The following is a 17,828-nucleotide window of genomic DNA, read 5'->3' as shown; positions in this document are numbered from 1 at the left end:
ATTTTCTCAAGTAGCAGACGAGAAAGTTCCTTCAAGGTAGTCTTAAATCCAATCTGATAGGATTGGGGCTCCTGGATTGATGCCCCATTGATTACAGGAGGTGATATTGCGTAACTAGAAGTGGAGAAGCACAACTTGTTTTTGCCCAACGCGGGATGCAGTACAGAAACAGGTACTATAGATTAGAAAGGCTAAGCTTGTCTCAATTGAATTTGTCCAGACAAGTTCAAAGACTTTGCTCTGTCCAGTCACACAATCAATGATTCTTTACAAACACAGGTCATGTGCACACGTATGATTTCCCTTTGGAAGCCTCATTTACCTTCTGTGTAAGATGGGTATTTAAAGTCTAAAGCTGTGTGGATCCCAAGCACTGGCTGGCAATCAAATCCTATCAAATCTTCTTACGGGAGAGATAGATCTACTCTGCTGTCTGACTGCAACGCCTGTGCTTCGTTCACATTTTACACACTTTATACAATTTGACCATTTTCTACAACGTAATCTATTTACATATTCAATTCAGCTGATGTTTAGAGTGTCATACTTTTGAATATCAATAGTTTGAATCCTAATGCCGATGCAAAAAACGATGCATTTATTCAGATTCAAACTTTGCTTTTAGGGCATCAATGAAAAGAGACCAATTTGGCTGATTTAAACTCCTTTTCTAAGATGACGGTTCAAGTATAAAACACTCTGAATCAAAAAAAAAAAAATGTATATAGATAGATTTCATAAAGAAATGAGTATCATCACACAACTCACTAACTCCCTTTGAGGCAGGACAACTTGACCCCTTTTCTTCTATAATCATTCATGTATTTGTTCTCGTTTCGCCTCTCAAGATCACATTGAATAAAACCTTTAGTGTCTAGCACATGGGTCTGCAACCTGCGGCTCTGGAGCCTCATGTGGCTCTTTGACTCTTTTGCAATGGCTCTTTGTAGCTTTAAAAAAAAAACTAATTCATGAATTGTTATTCCTTACAGAGGATGTTTACAATTAATGACATTAACGTCAAATAAAATTATGATAAAACAATTGGTTCACCTAAAAATAAATCACATTGTGCAATAACTCTGTCACCTTCCTACTTCAACTCCTACAACCTCTACTAACCATCAACTTTCCTTGCACCTGTGGCTAACCTTTAGTTTTAAATCCCTTGTAAGATAACTAAACTAACAAAAAGACTATTTTGGAATGAAATAAAGAGTGTATTTGTGTGGGGAAAGATGTATTTAACTGCCAACATGCTGCCTTAATATGCATGCTTGATATGTTGCAAGAAATTAGCAATTAACATGTGTTGACCAACATGATCATGTGTTATCAAATTCGAGTTATTTTTTGTAGCCCTTCAAATCCATTAACTTATAAAATGATTCAATATTATTTTAACTGTGTAGAATTTTATACACTGTATTGTCTTTATTGAGAAGGTTTTTTTTTTTTTTCGGGCCCCAAAATAATTTTAATCCAGGTAGATGAGGCAAAACGGCTCCATTGAGAGTAAAGGTTGCAGACCCCTGGTCTAGCAGATCAACATAAGCCATTTTAAGCACTTCTTCAGGCTGAAATGATCATTCATCGTCCCTGCCTGGTTGAGTGTAAGTGTGTTGTGCTACCTACAGTGCAACTACATCAAGAGTTAACTGGCTGCTGTCGCTTTGGCATGAAAATACCAGAATTGCAGAACCTAAATGCAAAGCATCTGTATAGACTGTGTTCAACCATAGTTTGGGGTGGAAAAACTCCTAACTGGTTCACTCCAGAGTGCATGGCACCCTCAGAGCCAGGCTCCTCCCCTCTGAGAACCATTAGATTAGGTGAGATACTAGATACTGTATGTCCTTAGCAGTATGTGGCAGAAAAGAAGTCTAAAAACTTCACACATTCACGGTCCGACATCTTGCTGTCAATGTCCAATAGTATTCTGTTCTTGGTGAAGATTTGATTAAAATGGTCTAGTCCAGGCTGCACCGCAGACCAGAGCCAACTATGCTTGACGCTTGGACCAGTCCAAACTCAACTGGTCTGCACTGCACCAATGTAAATCGCAGAAAACCGGACAGAACTACGCTGGTGTTGATAAGTCCTCTTCAAGATGACTTTTCAGACTCAAAGGGACACGTGTAGGTCTATACTAGAGTTAAACAGAGTGAAAATCCAGGAAGTGAAGAACCTTAACAGATGGTGCAAGTCTTTGACTTCCCTCCGTCACCGCCAGCTAAGATAAACACAAATGTTGAGCAAAGATTAGTACAAGATGTTAAAGCTTTATTTTGCAGTACTTAGAGACATGTTCTTTTCTAGTCCTGTTATTCTGGTGATAGGGATATTTTAGACTGACTTTTGCAATAAAATCAAAAAAGAGTGCAAACCTTCAACAAGCACCAAATATCCTCTTTGCCACATATTGGCAGTTATCTGGATCAGTGATCCTGATCACGGTATCATGATCATTCATACTTTAAAGGCTTGGAAGACATATATATTCCTATTAATAACCATACTGTCAGACCAAATGTATGGGCAATCCCATTTTTTGAAAAATCTAAATGACACATGCAATCCAGATCCAATCCAGATGAAACTTGGCGGGCTAATGAAGAAACCAACCTGACATAACCGAAGATCGGTCAATCACAAACCGATATATGAGATTTTTCAAATTTCGCCAATAATGAGAAGTAGGGATTTTTTGTTCTTTGAAACTGAGCCAGAATCAATATATTGATCCCAATCCCCTCCAAAATCAATTGTAGTCTTCCATCGCCTCAGGTCTGTCTTTGGTTGAAATTTTGTCAAAATCTCTTAAAGGTAGGGTAGGTGATTTTCAAAAGCTAACATGATTTTGAATGTAGCTTCCCGTACGGCTCCGCCTTAACCCCCTCCCCCTCCCCCCTCCCCTCTGTGCTCCGTCTCACTCCCATGCACGAGCACAGCTGCTCCAGAAGCAGACCTCAGCTCATCGCTTGTATTGTGTAGAAACTTTGTTGTCTCATGTCTCATCCAGCGGTTAGTAAACAATAAACTTTATCATTACATATGTTAAAAAACGTGACTAAAAACTCTCTTTTAAGTCTGTCACCAGTGACATGCTTTGAGTGTGGGCTCGTGCACGCGAGGAGTCGAGAACGAGCAGGGCAACAGGGAGACGTGATTGGTTAAAAAAAAAAAGCAAACAGGTTTACAGCTGCTACAGTTGACATATTTTCTTCGTTCCTTTTTCAGAGCACATAAGATCTTAATTTCTTTCAGGACATAAAGACGATAAACTTAAAAAGTGCATCTGAAAAAAAATCGCCTACCCTACCTTTAAGTACTTTTGACCTAATCCTGTTTAAAGACAAATACATAAATGGCAGTAAACATATCTAAAATGATAACAAAGAGGACTCTAACTTAATTGTCTAACTTTTATCTCTTTATGTCAAGCTTTACTTGGAAACAAACAGTAGCTTTGAAAACTATTTACCTTTTCTGGCTTCCTCTTCTTCTAGTTTCTTCTTTTCATCCTCAATGGCTTTCATCTTAGCCTCGTATACCTGAGCCAGCTCGTTCCAGTGCGCTCGATTGTTGTTTAGGCCATCAAACATGGGCTGGATCTCTTTGTGAAATCTGGAAAACTCCTGACAAATGGAAAAACAACATTAACAACGACAACGAACGTTGGAGGATGAGATTCTAATTGTAAGACAAGGATAAGTGTGTTTCCCATCAGCACATGCACATCGCTGTTGTTATGGATGTGAGAGGGATACTGACAGAAACCAGCTGGGCTCAGCAGGTTCTCCTCTGAGCTTCCTGTTGTGCTAAACCAGATGACGACTAAAGCAATAAATGCAAAAAAGTCATCTCTGGAAATTGTGTCAGAATTTGTTTGTTCTGCTATACAGTTACACTGGGTTCATACATATGTGCAACTCTACTAAACAATGACTCCATTGTGTTTAGTTATTGGATTAGAAATGAATCAGACAGACAGAATGTGATATAACGTGATGATATTTCAAGGCTTTTTAGAAACTTTGTTGTTGCATTAAAGGTTTAAGTTCACGTATAGGATAGAGGTATTCCGTTTCAAATTAACCATCCAGAGTTTTATCTGTAAATGGAAGTTAATTTAATCAAATGTAATCAAATCGAATCAAAGATCAAATCAAAGTATGATATGTTATTATGTAGTTGCATTTTTCACTGTATATTTTCTGTATTTTGTAATCATTTTGGGTGACAATTGAATATTCCGTCCAGGGACTACAAATGAAAAATAGCCTTCTGGCTAAATCTGGTGCATTTTCTGTATGGATATTAATGTACACTGCCCCTGTTAAATAAACCAATAAATAGAGTATGAACAGTGGGATAATAGGTACCTTGTAAACAAATGAGCACACAAAGTCAATGAAGCCGCACTGCATCTTGGGTAGCTGTTCAGCACAGTTCCTGTCCATCATGGGCTGAGAAAAGGAAAACATAAAAAATAAAAAAAATAAGAGCTTGTCCAATATGTCGATTCCAAACTTGTCAAAAATAAAAACCCAAAAGAGGTTGAGCTCGTTACAATTGGTTGTTGATCGAGAACATTTTTTTCCAAATCACCCTGTTCCCAGAACTCTGCTGCAACCATCAGAGCTACCTGAGGATAAACACAGCCACAGGCACAGCATGTTACAGGGCACAAAGCCACACGTCAGGCAAAGATGACTTTTTTTTTACTTTGCAAATTTCATTTTAGGAGTAAAAAAAAAAAAACACATAGGCTTTTTAACTAAAAACAATTTTTTTAAATGGAATAAATACAAGGATATCAATAACATAAAAAGCAGAAAGTTGATTTTAATCAGACAAGGACTAATATGTCAAGTAAAATGTTAAATATTGTGAGAGTATAAGAAGTTATAGAATCAAACAGAGGAACACGCATTTAAAAGGGTAAATCAATTTCTATTCCCAGTGCAAACCACACAACATTGACTTTGGCTGTCTTCATGCTTGTTACGCTTCTATTTATATTTGTATACGGGCAACTGTGAGGCATGTAAAGGCCACCCACCTTGCTCTGTACCTCCCAAGGCTTGGTGATTGCAGACAAGTCACATCCTGTCATCATCATGGCCCTGGAGGAGCGAGAGAGAGAGAGAGAGAGACAGACATCAGTGAGGCTGTCATCCAGTGATGCTGATGGTTTGCAATGACCGGCTGTAAGCGAAATCCTCTCTGGAGTAGATGCACAAACTTCTGCTAGGATATGTCTTCGAAAAGTACAGAAATGAAGAAGAAGAATGTGAATCTCACAGATGTTGATGTCCATTTTGTTTGTTTTTCTTCTGTTTTTCTCAACAGCTCAATTGGAGTTTCTATTTGTATTGTCAATCTGGTTTATTTCATTGGATTGTGCAGTTGTTGATGGTGAAAAATGAGGGATAGGATTTGACAAGCATTGGCTTCTTCTTGTATTACATTTCTGTTGAGATTTGTTTATTCGTTCCAAATTTTTTTATCCGTTCGTTCAAAATAAATAAAAACTTACATGACAATTTCTTTCCTGATGGGGTTGTTAGAAACGTAAGCAGTGGCCTCCTTCTCGTCCGTCATTGGCTCGGTGGCATTCACAATGTTTTGGAACATGGTCCTCTTTCTGCATGCGAGACAACAAAGACGTCAAGCGAAAAAGAGAGCGCTGGAGAAAAGACAGGTGCTATAAAACGTTCCGTACGAGTGCAAAATAAAGACACGGGCAGACTGACATTTAATGATTGCCTGCAGTTAACCTTTATGGGAATGTCAGCTAAAGCGAGGGAGTCTTACTTTTAAATCTCAGCAAAATCATGTCCTTTTTCTTTTTTCTTCCCACAGAGTACCTACTTGAAGTAAAGAGCGAGGTCGGTGGCAATGATGCACACGTCGAACAGGTGCTGCACGTTCTCAAACTGACGCTTCTGGAGATTGCAGAAGATGTTCAGGCTCTACAAGGGCAAAAAAAAAGATGATTTTTTTTTCACTTTAGGAGCTTTTTTATAGATCGCCACCTGTGAGTGACTCAGGAGTCTGGTGTACCTCTTCTGCCATTAGTGTCTTGCTGTACTCTAAATGGTGCCTCTCCAAGATGGACGAGCCATGGAGTCGGGCCAGAGGGGAAGCACTCCTAGGAAACACAAGGAAAGAAGGTGAGGACAGGGCAGGGTTGGGGTCAATTACTATTTTCAGTTATAATTACATTTTTCAATTACCCATGTTCAATTACAATTCAGTTCTGATTACAGTGACCAGCATTTGTTTCCAATTAAAATCGAATTACAATTGTCTTTTATCCTCAGAAAGTCTATTATAATTACATTCTTCGTTACTAAAGTTCAATGACAATTACAATTAATCATTTCTGTTAGCATCTCTTATGATAACGGGTCCTAAATCAGCTGTAAAATACACTAAAAACAAAAATCTATCATCTAAATTATTTCCTATCTATTGGTTACCTTGTTAGGCTTCATAATCAATGAAAATATAGGTTTTAATATTTAGGGTGTGGGTGTCTTAGGCTTTTTTTGTGTCAGTATACGCCTTGATTTCAATTTTTTTTTTAATGGTAAAATGTTGGAAAGCTTGATCTAAAACATATTTTAATAATTGCTAGCTACATACGTGTAGAACTGTACATAGAACTGTAACATGGTTCCCCAGTTTTGCGTTAAAGTATAATTGAGAATTTTCATAGAATTTTCATAGCGATTACAATTACAACGTCAATTATCTAAACTCAGAGACTCAAAATCAGACAGATTTTTTAAAATGACAATTACAAATAAAAGGTCAACTTGCTTTGTCTGGTAGAGGTTGTTGGTTCCTCTGTGGTCGATATCGTGGCAGAAAGCAGCAGCCACCATTGCAAAGGCATCTAGATCGGTGTAGTACTTTCTCAGTTTTCCAGTCTATAAAAGAGCAAGCAGTCATGTTGTGGCTTTACAATACACGGCTCGATTTATACACGGAATCCATAGGACATCGACCAGAAAGCGCGTGATCAGTCCACAGGGGAAAGACTTTACCTGCAGCAGGCAGAACATGGTGTGGCCTACATTGAAGCCATGCCTCCAGTTGTGGTAGGTAATGGCACGATAACCTTTCCTAACAGTGTACATCCACCTGGTCAGGGTCTGAAAGGAAGTAAAGAACAAGTGTTGGATTCCAAACAAAATAATAGAACGCATTATTCAAAAACAATGCAATAAATGTGTCCACCCCCCCCCCCCCCCCCCCCAAATAAAAAACAGGATAACACGCTATTCTCCGCAGCCGCTTTATTGTATCATTTACATAAGCAGACACCAGACACAGCATGACAAGATCCTATAATCCCACCCCAAAGCAACGCTCAACTCTTTTCCATTTTTCTCATTTTCGCATCCTTTTGTCTCTCATTCTTGTAACTTGCCAGCCCTTGAGGACAAAGACAAAGCCTCAGTTCACCAGTTATTCTGGAATTTGAATTTAAAGTTGTCAAAAACACCGACCTCGAACGTTCTTTTCTATAAACTCCAATAACATTTTACAAGGACGCTGTCTGCTGCAGTTAAAGTCCACAAAACAAAACTAAACATTAGTGTCCTTTTCTATTTGGAAAGACATGATCCACCTTCATTCAAGAGCCACTATTTGCTTTTATGGGTGCAACTTCCTGATAGATGAACAGTCAAAATACAAATATAGGCTAAAGTAGATTAACCAAATGGGTGAACTCACTTTTTTTTCTACACAAATAGCAAATTAACATCTATATTTAGTTAAGAAAACAAGCTTCTTAAACTTTTAGATGCTTTTGATAATGTGTTAAACCAATAAATAGGCACATTTAGTGGTTTTTCAGTATTTTGAGTCAGAAATCCTCATAAGTCTCTGACATAACTGAAGGATTCCCATAGATCAGAAAAATAATTGGAACATTTTTCACTTTAGATACCTTTAAAATCCCCACTTTTTTAAACAGATACATAAAAAAAAACGAGTGTCTCTCGCACTCACCTCTGCAGGAACCTTGAACTTTTCGACCACTCCGAGCTCAAAGAACATACGAATGCCACATTTGATGAGCTCAAACTCGGAAACTGGGAAGTCGCTGAATGAAAACAGGTACAGATCCTCTCCGTGGACGTTGTTAGCTGGTGGACAGTTTGCTTTCTGAACAACAAAAACAAGTCCCCGGTACAACCAAGACGGTATTAGTCCATCACTAAATACTGTCAGTCTTTCATGGGTTAAAATAAATCATACCAACAGCTTGTACATCTCTTTCTGATCACAGTCTTCGGGTTCCGAATCAAACTTCTCTTTAGTGTTCTGGGGATGGAAAGCGTGGACAAACATTTGAAATGACAGTGTAATCTATCAGCCATCTTCTCTACAATTTGAGTGGCACTCAAGCGGAACAGCGCGAATAAAAGGCAAATAAACTAAAATCATGTTTTCAGACTTTCTAGACAAATGCACAAAGCGGCAGCTCTCCGTGCCAGAGGATGTGTTCATAAATGTTAGTTGTCAAGTGAACGAATCAACACTCAGACGTTGCATTTCCTTCTAATCATGTAGCAATGGCGTTGGCATTTGAAGCTAAAGATGCTAGTGGCACCGTCAGTTTGGGAGTTGCTACAACTCGGGGTGAGACTTTACTTCTGTTAGAAGTTTATACTTCAAGTTGCATTTACAAAAGTCAATCAGGTAAAGTAAATCAGGTTCACACTCACCAGAATGCTCTCGAGCTCAGCTGTGGTGCATTTGCTTTGGTACATTAGCATCTCCTGGGCGATATCTTTTCTGTACTCCATGCGGTTCAGTTTGTCGTAGGTATCACAGTTGAGCACGGACCATCCAAGGAACTGTGTCAGGGCCTTAAAGGAACAAGGGAATGAAGAAAGACTGAGATAAATCAACATATCCAAAATAAAATGGGGGTACGTGTACCCCTAGGTGAATGAGATGGCACTAAAGGGGGTACGTGAGAGAGAGAGAGTGAAAAATTAACAAATAAAGTGTCAGTCTTGGTCCAACCCCAGGTGTGAGATGACCGTAAATTATAAAACTGTAGAAATAAATCTATTCATGAGCCACTAAATCAGTGTTTTTCAACCTTGGGGTCGAGACCCAATGTGGGGTCGCCTGAAATTTCTGAAGAATTGAAATAGAGTTTTGACATTTTTTTATTTATTTATTTATTCATTTTTTATTAAAATAACACTCTTAAACAACTGTATTTCTATGCTTTCACTTTGTGAAATATAAAATCTAGTAAATCCGAGCTCGAACATGATCAAAAACGAAAATGTCAGCAGAAATTCTTGATATCAAAATGGGGTCACGATCCAAAAAAGGTTGGGAACCACTTCTTATTTACAAGATGAGATTCTTTAAAATGTGTTATCACTTGTTCGTTCCACCATTATGTTCTATAGTTGTTTTTAAATCGAATTCTAAGCAAAGAGTTCCAGTCGGACAAGATGGATAGCAAAACATCATTCAGGAACTTTGCACATAAAAGACTTGATATGTTCATGCAACAACAAGAAACCAAATTCTTTTTGATCTGATTGAGCGCTTAACGCCTTAAACAACAGGAAACAAAGTAAGAGTTAGAACCTCAGTGATCTGCTCATCATGTTCATCAAAGGGTTTGCCGTCTTTTCTGTTGAAAAAAGTGGCAATTCCCACAATTTCTTCTTTCTTGTTGACGATCGGCAGTGACAAGACATTTTTGATGACAAAACCCGTGTCGTCCACGGCCTCTTTCTGAAAGAAAGGGAAACACATTTTACAATAAAACACCGCCCTTCCATCTCTCTTCCCTTTGTGTGCAGATAATGGTCACTGATCAAATGGATGTGCCATTTGCAGGCCTCAAATACAGTACGTACAATCCACAAAATATTCATGGTGTCTCCTACCAATGCAACAAAAGGCAATGAAGCCACACACCTGGAATTTGAAGTATTCGTCTGCAGCCACATTCATCATGTTGCAAATCTAAAGGAAGTCACATTTAAACACACATAAATCAATTGATTTGATGATATCGCCCTTTAAAGCAGAGGTTCTCAACTGCTTTGGATCCATCATCACCGCTTGATAACAAGCCGCGATAGAACGCAAGAAAAAAATGTCAATTTGTGCCATTTGATAGGACATTTATCCTACTAATACAGTTATTCATCACAAATAAATGTAAAATATAGGTTTGGCTGAGAATATTAACTCTACAAATTGATGACAACTGACACGAAAGAATGAAATTCTTTTGAACAATGAACAGTAAACAGATGCTACATTTGAAAGTTTGACTGAAAAAGTAAAAGTAGCTCTTCTGCAATAATATACATTTTCTGCAAAAGTAAATGTTTACATCTGACTGGCCCACCTTTGGGTCCCAATCCAATAGTTGAGAACCCCTCCATTTAAAGTATCTGAATACAAATTTTTATTGAAATGGCATCCGACTTATTCACATATGAGGGACTTACAAAGCCGTTTTCCGCAACATAGCTTGGAAGTCCGCTGACCAGAGCCCAGTGATCTGCAGGCGGGCCACTGCAAATGATTATGAAAAGAAGAATTTATTTGTCCACTTGATATTTACAAAACTTAGATTGGAGTTTGGATTTGATCAAATCTTCCTTAAAGGCAATGAATAACGAAAAGAGTTAAAGACACATGTAGTATTCACTTCAAATTGACCCGTTTGCTATTTGCAGAGGTATAAAGAGTACTGATGTATCCTACTCGAGTAGAAGTACTGTTACTTGATTGAAATCGTACTCAAGTACAAGTAAATCATACATAAAATACTCAAGTACAAGTGAAAAGTAGCTCAATTAAATAGTACTCAAAGTAAAAGTTACTAGTTACTTCCATTTATTTTTGGTACTAATCCTTGCCACGGTTTCCTTGCACACAGATTGTTGTCTGGTCATTTCGTTTTTTGTCGTTTCACAATGTACGTTGATCGTTTTAAAACAAAGAATAATAATTTACTCAGTAACTGTTGGGTGTAGAAATGTAATGGAGTACTTTACTTCTTTTAAAACGTACTTAAGTACTAGTAAACTCAAAAAAGTACAAGAACTCATAAAAGAAACTCAATTACAGTAACATGAGTACTTGTAATTCATTACTTTCACCTCTGGCAATCTGTATGAATTACTTGTGCTTTTACTTTGGAAATTATTCACAACTTCATGTTGCTGCTTCTGTGTTTTTTGCCTTTTTGACAGTGTTTGTAGATTGAAAGCAAAGCTGCTCACGGTATAACTTTAATTTCTTCTTTGTTTTCCAACAGGTAGTCAATGATCTTGTAAAAGATGATTTCCTGTATAGAAAGAAGCATGACGTCACAGATTGTTCTCAAACAGGAAACCACGGGAATATGAAACAAATGGTTACCCTGCCATCTGGTGTTTTTGGTCCTTTATACGGTTCTACATCTCCCAGTTTCACCGGCCATTCGTCATAGAATTCCTGCAGGAAAAAAGGACGTTTTTGGGTGAGCTTGTAAAACTACTGTTGTGCTCAAGACCACATTATCCGAGATCAAGACTTGCTCAAGACCAGAATGCATCGAGATCAAGACAAGACCAAGACTTTTGGGAGTCGAGACCGAGTCGAGACCAAAACCGAGACAACACAAGACCAAGCCATAAAAATCAATTTCAAAAACCCTGACAAGGTTGAACAGTTAAAGAACATTCTTTCTTTAGTTTTAGTTTCCTTAAAATACGTTTGATAAAAAAGGTAACGCATGAATCAAAGATATTTATCACTTTACCAAGTTTTTCTCTTCATGATCACATTAGTAAAGTTGAAGAATAGCAGGAATCAGTGCTGGTCTTGACAAAAAAAATCCCGAGTTCGGGCACTCCGAGACCGAGACAAGACCGAGCTTTCAAGTCTGAGACAAGACCAAGACCTTTAAAATCTGGTCTTGAGACCGCGACCGGTCTTGAGTACTACAACACTATGTAAAACTATCCTGATGACGTCGTCTACAAACACCAACCTTTTCTTTGGTCATGTCCAACAGGCCTACTGAGTATCGCTCACATTGCAGGTAGATCCTTACAGTGTAGAGCGCTTTGTGGAACTGACGCTCAATGTCAGTCAACTCTTCAAACACTTTGCTGGCCGACCACAGAAGCACCTGGAGCCAACGAGCCAAAGGGAACAATGGAGGAAACCTTCAGTAAGATGCTGAGGAGCTTGGATTGTGTTTCAAAGCAGCGCATGAGATCACCTGACTCCTTCTGGACTCCACGTTAAACATGTAGGCTGTGAAATGCTGCAGCGCGATAACTTGGGCAAAGTTCATGTACTTGTGGAAAAGCTGCAGGACAAATCAGATTCAGAGGTTCAGTCAAGTTCAAAGACATGAATCTCTATTTAATGTAACCTGGAAAGCATTATTATGGCAGGTGGGTTCAAATCAGGGTTGGGGTCAATTACATTTTTCAGTTACAATTATGTCTTCAATTACTCATGTTCAATTACGATTACAGTGACCAGCCTTTTTTCCAATTACAATTAAATTGCAATATTTTTTTTTTCCTCAGAAAGTCAATTACAATTATCTTCTCAATTCAAGTTCAATTACAATAAATCACAATTTACTGAGCCTGAAATGAATAACCTAATGAAAGTTAACTTTTGTTAGCTTCCTGTTAGCATTTCTTATGATAACAAGTCCTAAATCAGCTGTAAAATATCTATCATTTAATTTATTTCCAATCTATAGGTATTAATATTCTTGGTGTGAGCTTTTTGTGTGTTTTTAAATGTTAAAATGTGAGAAAGCTTGATATGAAACACATGTTGACAATTGTGTCTAGAACTGTACATAGAACTGTAACATGGCTCACCAGTTTTGTGTTAAATGTTCATAGCAATTACAATTACAAAGTGAATTATATGAACTCAATGAAAATGTAAATATGATTACGACAGCGGCACATTTTTAAAATTACAATTACAATTACACTTATAATTGCAGTTCATTGTCAATTATGCGATTACAATTGTAATTGACACCAACCCTGGTTGAAATGCATGTGAGGATCGTCGCTCAAACCAGAGTTGGTTGTAATTGATAATTAATTACCATTTTACGGCATAATTATGATTGTAATTGTAATGTGAAAAATAATTATCTGTAATTGCAATCGCCATGAAAATTCGATCTTCATCTTTTTCACTAAGCAGTTCAATTATTAAGTGCAAAACCCACTGAGCGTTGGTTTAGGACAGGATTGGATACAATAATATAATTGTAATTGATAATTAATTACAATCATGGCGTAATTCTAATTGTAATTTTAAAAATCTGTTGCTGTCGTAATTGTAATTGCCATGAAAATTCAACAAAAATAGTCAATTATAATTGAATGCAAAACAAAACTGGCGAACCGTGTTAAATTTCGATGTACAGTTCGACTCATACTGTATGTAGTTAACAATTATTAAAATGTTTCATATCAAGCTTTACCACATTTTACCGTTCAAAAAAACTGAAATCGAGGGGCATACGGACACAAAAAAGACTCAGACGCCCACACCAAAAATATAGAAATATATGTTTTCCAAGGTAGGAAAGAAATGTGATGATAGAGATTTATTTTTAGTGTATTTTACAGCTGATTTAGGACCCGTTATCATAGGAGATGCTAATAGAAAGCTAACATCAGAGGAAGTTTTATGTGGTTATTTGTTAAAAGCTCAGTAATTGTAATTGAACTTTAGTAATTAAAAACAGTAAATGACTCCAACCCATGGCTCAAACCAAAAAAAATGACATTTTTCCTGTATTAGTGAAATCTTGACACACATCTTCCTAATAGAACTAAATAGAGTGTTACTTTACGGACAATTGCAATTCTTTTCAATGCTCTTCACTGTGCTAACGTGAGTGTTGCTTTTTCTGCTTTTAACATCAAAGTTATGCTGAGCTTCAAATCCCCCAATCCTCACATGCCCCGACGTTTTTCCAACTCGCTGTGAATCCTAATTTCTAAATCTCAGCTTTGATTGTAAGCGAACGCGTCCTTTTCATCAGACAGTTTGTTCTCTGTGGAGTGTATTTTGTCTCGATGGGAGGCCACGGCATTAGATACTGACTTTGTGATGCAGGCTGCGGCGATAATGTATTTCAAGTTACATCTTTTTTTAACGTTGAAACCTCAAAAGCGACGCACGCTGAGTCTGTGAGGTCTGATTGGCTCCCTCTGACATAATGAGAGTATTTGGCACCCCGCTGTTAGAATGTAATTACAGCAATTATCTTTATTTAGCTGCACACTAAAGTGGTGGGGCTCGGGCCTTTTAAAGAAGCAGACAAACAACCACAGAAAGGATCAACTGGGATGTAAGAGGAATTTCAGGACAAATTGTGAACATAGAACGTGGTTATATTTGTACTAAAACAATGAATTTCACCTAAAATGCAATGCGCTCCACCGCGAATGCCACATGGCAATATCAGGAAATCTGCTTTGTATTTGTACCTTTTCATCCTGAGGAGTGAAACTGTCAGCTCCTATTTTGTTCAGTGCCATGACGACTCCAAGGCACTCTTTATCAGCCACCAAAGGAAAACACAGCATGCATTTGGTCAGGTATCCCGTCTGTTTGTCCACAAAGTCCGAAAACTTTGGATTCTGGGTAAAAAAAAAAAAAAAAGCAGGAAGGAAGACGTTCACATGAATCAGAGGTAAATCCAAAGACGTCTAGATTTGATAATCCTTCCCTATAGAACATGTTCAACATTACATTATTTTATACCAAATTTGAAAAAAAAAAAAAAAAAAAAAAGACGGATTAAGAATTTGGGATTTTTTAAGAATGAACAATTTGCACACATAATCAGAAAAAATTAAAAAAAAATTACAAAAAAACAAAAACAAAGCACATTTAAAGTATTTATATACATTCAGACAGACAAGACCTTTACACACTCATTTGCTAATAATAATATTATATAATATTAATAATAATAACCTAAACCTACACAGGCAAAGGTAGAACATGCAAACTCCACAACATGCCTCCAGATCTTATGTCTAAGAGAAATAAACACTACTATAACAAACTGTGCTGCCTTTGTTGAGTAATTAAAAATAAAATACAAAATAAGTTACCTAATGCTAATATTTTGTTTATGAATTCTAACTTTTGGCTGCTTTTAGATGTTGTAAACATTCCTTTTTTTCCCCCTGCATCATATTGATTCTTTACGCTAATATCTTCACAATTACCCAATTTAGTTTTAATTAATAATGAATAAAGTAAAAAAAAAAAAATACAGATTAAGAACACATAGCACTGTGATTTAACACATACTTTTAAAGTTTTACATGACATTTTTTTTTTTAAATCTAAATGTCCAATGCTGTCATGCCCTTTAAAATGTCCCCTTTTTGGGACAAATAAAGTGATTTGAAATGAATTGAATATTTATTTATGTTAAATATTGATTGACATTTTATTTTGTGGACATACTTTAAACCTAAATTATAAAAATAATTGTATTTAAACTCATTATGGAAAAGCCACATTTGAACTTTTCCATGACTTTTCTGCACTCATACCTTTATAATATCTAACTTAAAGGGGGAGGTTGTTGTTTTTATGTGGTTTTGCTGTTCTAAGCCACCTTATTAGAGCTGGACGATATATCGCGATTCAATATATATCGAGTTTACTATTATGGTGATATCAAAAATTACAATATTATATATATATATATATATATATATATATTGGAGCTTATTTTGGTTAAAAACACTTGTTTCAGGAGTCGCTGCTTTCACTACTTCTCAGAACAGCATAGGAAGCACAATTAAACAAGCCACATTACAGAACTCACTCACACGTGCTGTCCTTTAAAGGAGAAAAAGGCTAAAAGTGACACATTTTGTGCAACTGTTTAGAGATTAGATAAACTTTATTAATTAAAACCTAATTGCCACCAAGTTGCACAGTTTACACACACAGTCCACAGCATGAAGTTAAAAGTACATACAAATAACAAATAAATACATAAATGAAATGAAATTAAAATGCCATTGGAATGATTTAGAACAGATGTTCATGGATTTGAACATCACAATGATAAATGTGACTGTGTGACATTTTCACCAGCAATTTTAACCCTGATTTGTCTTCCTGGTGAGACTTAATTTGAATTAAAATGGTCAAGATTGACGTCATATATCACCATTTTGCGGAAAAATATCGAGATATGAGTTTTGGTGTATATCGCCCAGTCCTACACCTTACACTGTGTGGCCCCTAACCTGTCAGCCTCTCACCTTGGACACATCTGGGACATTTAGTGGCTTCTTGGAGGTCGCAGTGAAACCAACGAGACCTATCTCGAGTGGAAACACGATTTCCCCCTGAGGATGGACCAGGTTGGCCTCAAACGTGGACGTCGGGGTCACGTCAAAGAGACACGTTGCCAGCTCCGCTATTCCGTTCCTGGAGCGGCACTGGTAGTAGCTGACCCGGTCGGCCTGCAGGATCAGGGCCACCCTTTGCAGGACTTTGTGCATGGACTGCTCCATGGTCCCAGGTTTCTGCAACTCCTGGACCAGCTCGAAGATGAGGTCGGCTTCTTGGATGGAGTTAAGATCCCTGAAGGAGGCGGTGTCCTTCACGTCCACGGTGGTGGAGAAGGCTGCGGTCAGGGCCTCTGCGCGCAGCTTCTTATCAAAATACTCTTTGGCGAACTGCGGGTTGTTCTCCAGGTATTTCTCCACACTATCCTTGTCTGCCATGTTCAACAGTTAGTTAGATAACCCGTGCCTTTCTGATGCTTCCTATAAAACCATCACACAGGTGTGCATGGAGGAGTTCAGGGTTGGATGGATGGATGGATCAGAGTGGTGCGTAAAAGCGCACGATCATTCCCCTCCGCGGTGCAGCCACCGGCAGCCTCTGACACATTCCGTGTCCTCGGGAAGACAGAAGCAGGCGAAGTGTAGCTTAGAGGCTGAAAGGATCAATGTGGCCGCTAATTAATGTGACGTCACAACATTAAAACCCCTGCTTTAAGCGTCCTTAACCTGCAAATCCCAGCGCTGATCATTTTATACCGGGCAATCCCCATGCTGTCAGGTTGGTCCCCACAGTGGCGTTTCTGACACGAATTACTCCCAGGGCGGTCAACCCCCATCCCCCCCCCCCATCCCCCAAGAATCATTGTGTGAATGAAACTCAACAATATTTGTAAGGGCTCAAAGCTTTTACGGTGCTTCTATCGCATGATTGCAGTCATTTATTTATTTTTTTTATTTTAAACAGTTGAAAAAATTCAAAATTCTTACAAAATATTTCAAATTTCCTCAATTATGACACAATATTTCACTCAATTAAATAGAAATTTAAAGTTGACATCCCGTTGGGACTGATATTTATCACGTATTGCTTGGATTTGGTTGGTTTCTTACATGTTTTGTGTTTTTATGTATACGTAGAAGTGCAAACCAGGGTACAATGATGTTGAAATGACTGTGTAAAACATGTGGCCCACTTATGATCAAACTGCTCCGTATTTGGCCCCTGAACTAAAATTAGTTTGGCACCGCTGCTCTAGAGCAGGGGTGCCCAATCCTGGTTCTCAAGGGCCCCTATCCAGCATGTTTTAGATGTTTCCCTCTTCCAACACACCTGATTGAAATGACCAGGATCGTTATCAGGCTTCTGCAGAGCCTGATGATGAGTTAATCATTTGAATATCTGAAACATGCTGGATAGGGGCCCTTGAGGACCAGGATTGGGTTTATACA

At 37.8% G+C, this 17,828-nt stretch overlaps 1 protein-coding gene across 1 annotated transcript; it reads right to left on the bottom strand.

Moving 5' to 3' along the window:
* Positions 1-2,150: 2,150 nt before the first annotated feature.
* pde6c (phosphodiesterase 6C, cGMP-specific, cone, alpha prime) lies at positions 2,151-16,822 on the bottom strand. Its single transcript, XM_028476227.1, has 22 exons — positions 16,350-16,822; positions 14,544-14,696; positions 12,284-12,373; positions 12,050-12,190; positions 11,437-11,511; positions 11,298-11,362; positions 10,518-10,584; positions 9,976-10,023; positions 9,640-9,789; positions 8,751-8,894; positions 8,281-8,346; positions 8,032-8,187; positions 7,059-7,166; positions 6,832-6,941; positions 6,070-6,157; positions 5,878-5,978; positions 5,543-5,650; positions 5,066-5,129; positions 4,574-4,648; positions 4,386-4,469; positions 3,485-3,638; positions 2,151-2,233 (listed from the first exon to the last, which is right to left on the bottom strand). Exons 1-22 carry the CDS (start codon positions 16,815-16,817, stop codon positions 2,190-2,192), a joined length of 2,559 nt encoding a protein of 852 aa, XP_028332028.1. The 5' UTR covers positions 16,818-16,822; the 3' UTR covers positions 2,151-2,189.
* Positions 16,823-17,828: the final 1,006 nt, after the last annotated feature.

The sequence above is a fragment of the Gouania willdenowi genome, chromosome 19, assembly GCF_900634775.1.
Source record: "Gouania willdenowi chromosome 19, fGouWil2.1, whole genome shotgun sequence".
In the NCBI taxonomy this organism is placed as follows: domain Eukaryota; kingdom Metazoa; phylum Chordata; class Actinopteri; order Blenniiformes; family Gobiesocidae; genus Gouania; species Gouania willdenowi.
The sequence above is the reverse complement of the archived record's forward strand: the minus strand, read 5'-3'. Positions and strand labels throughout refer to the sequence as shown.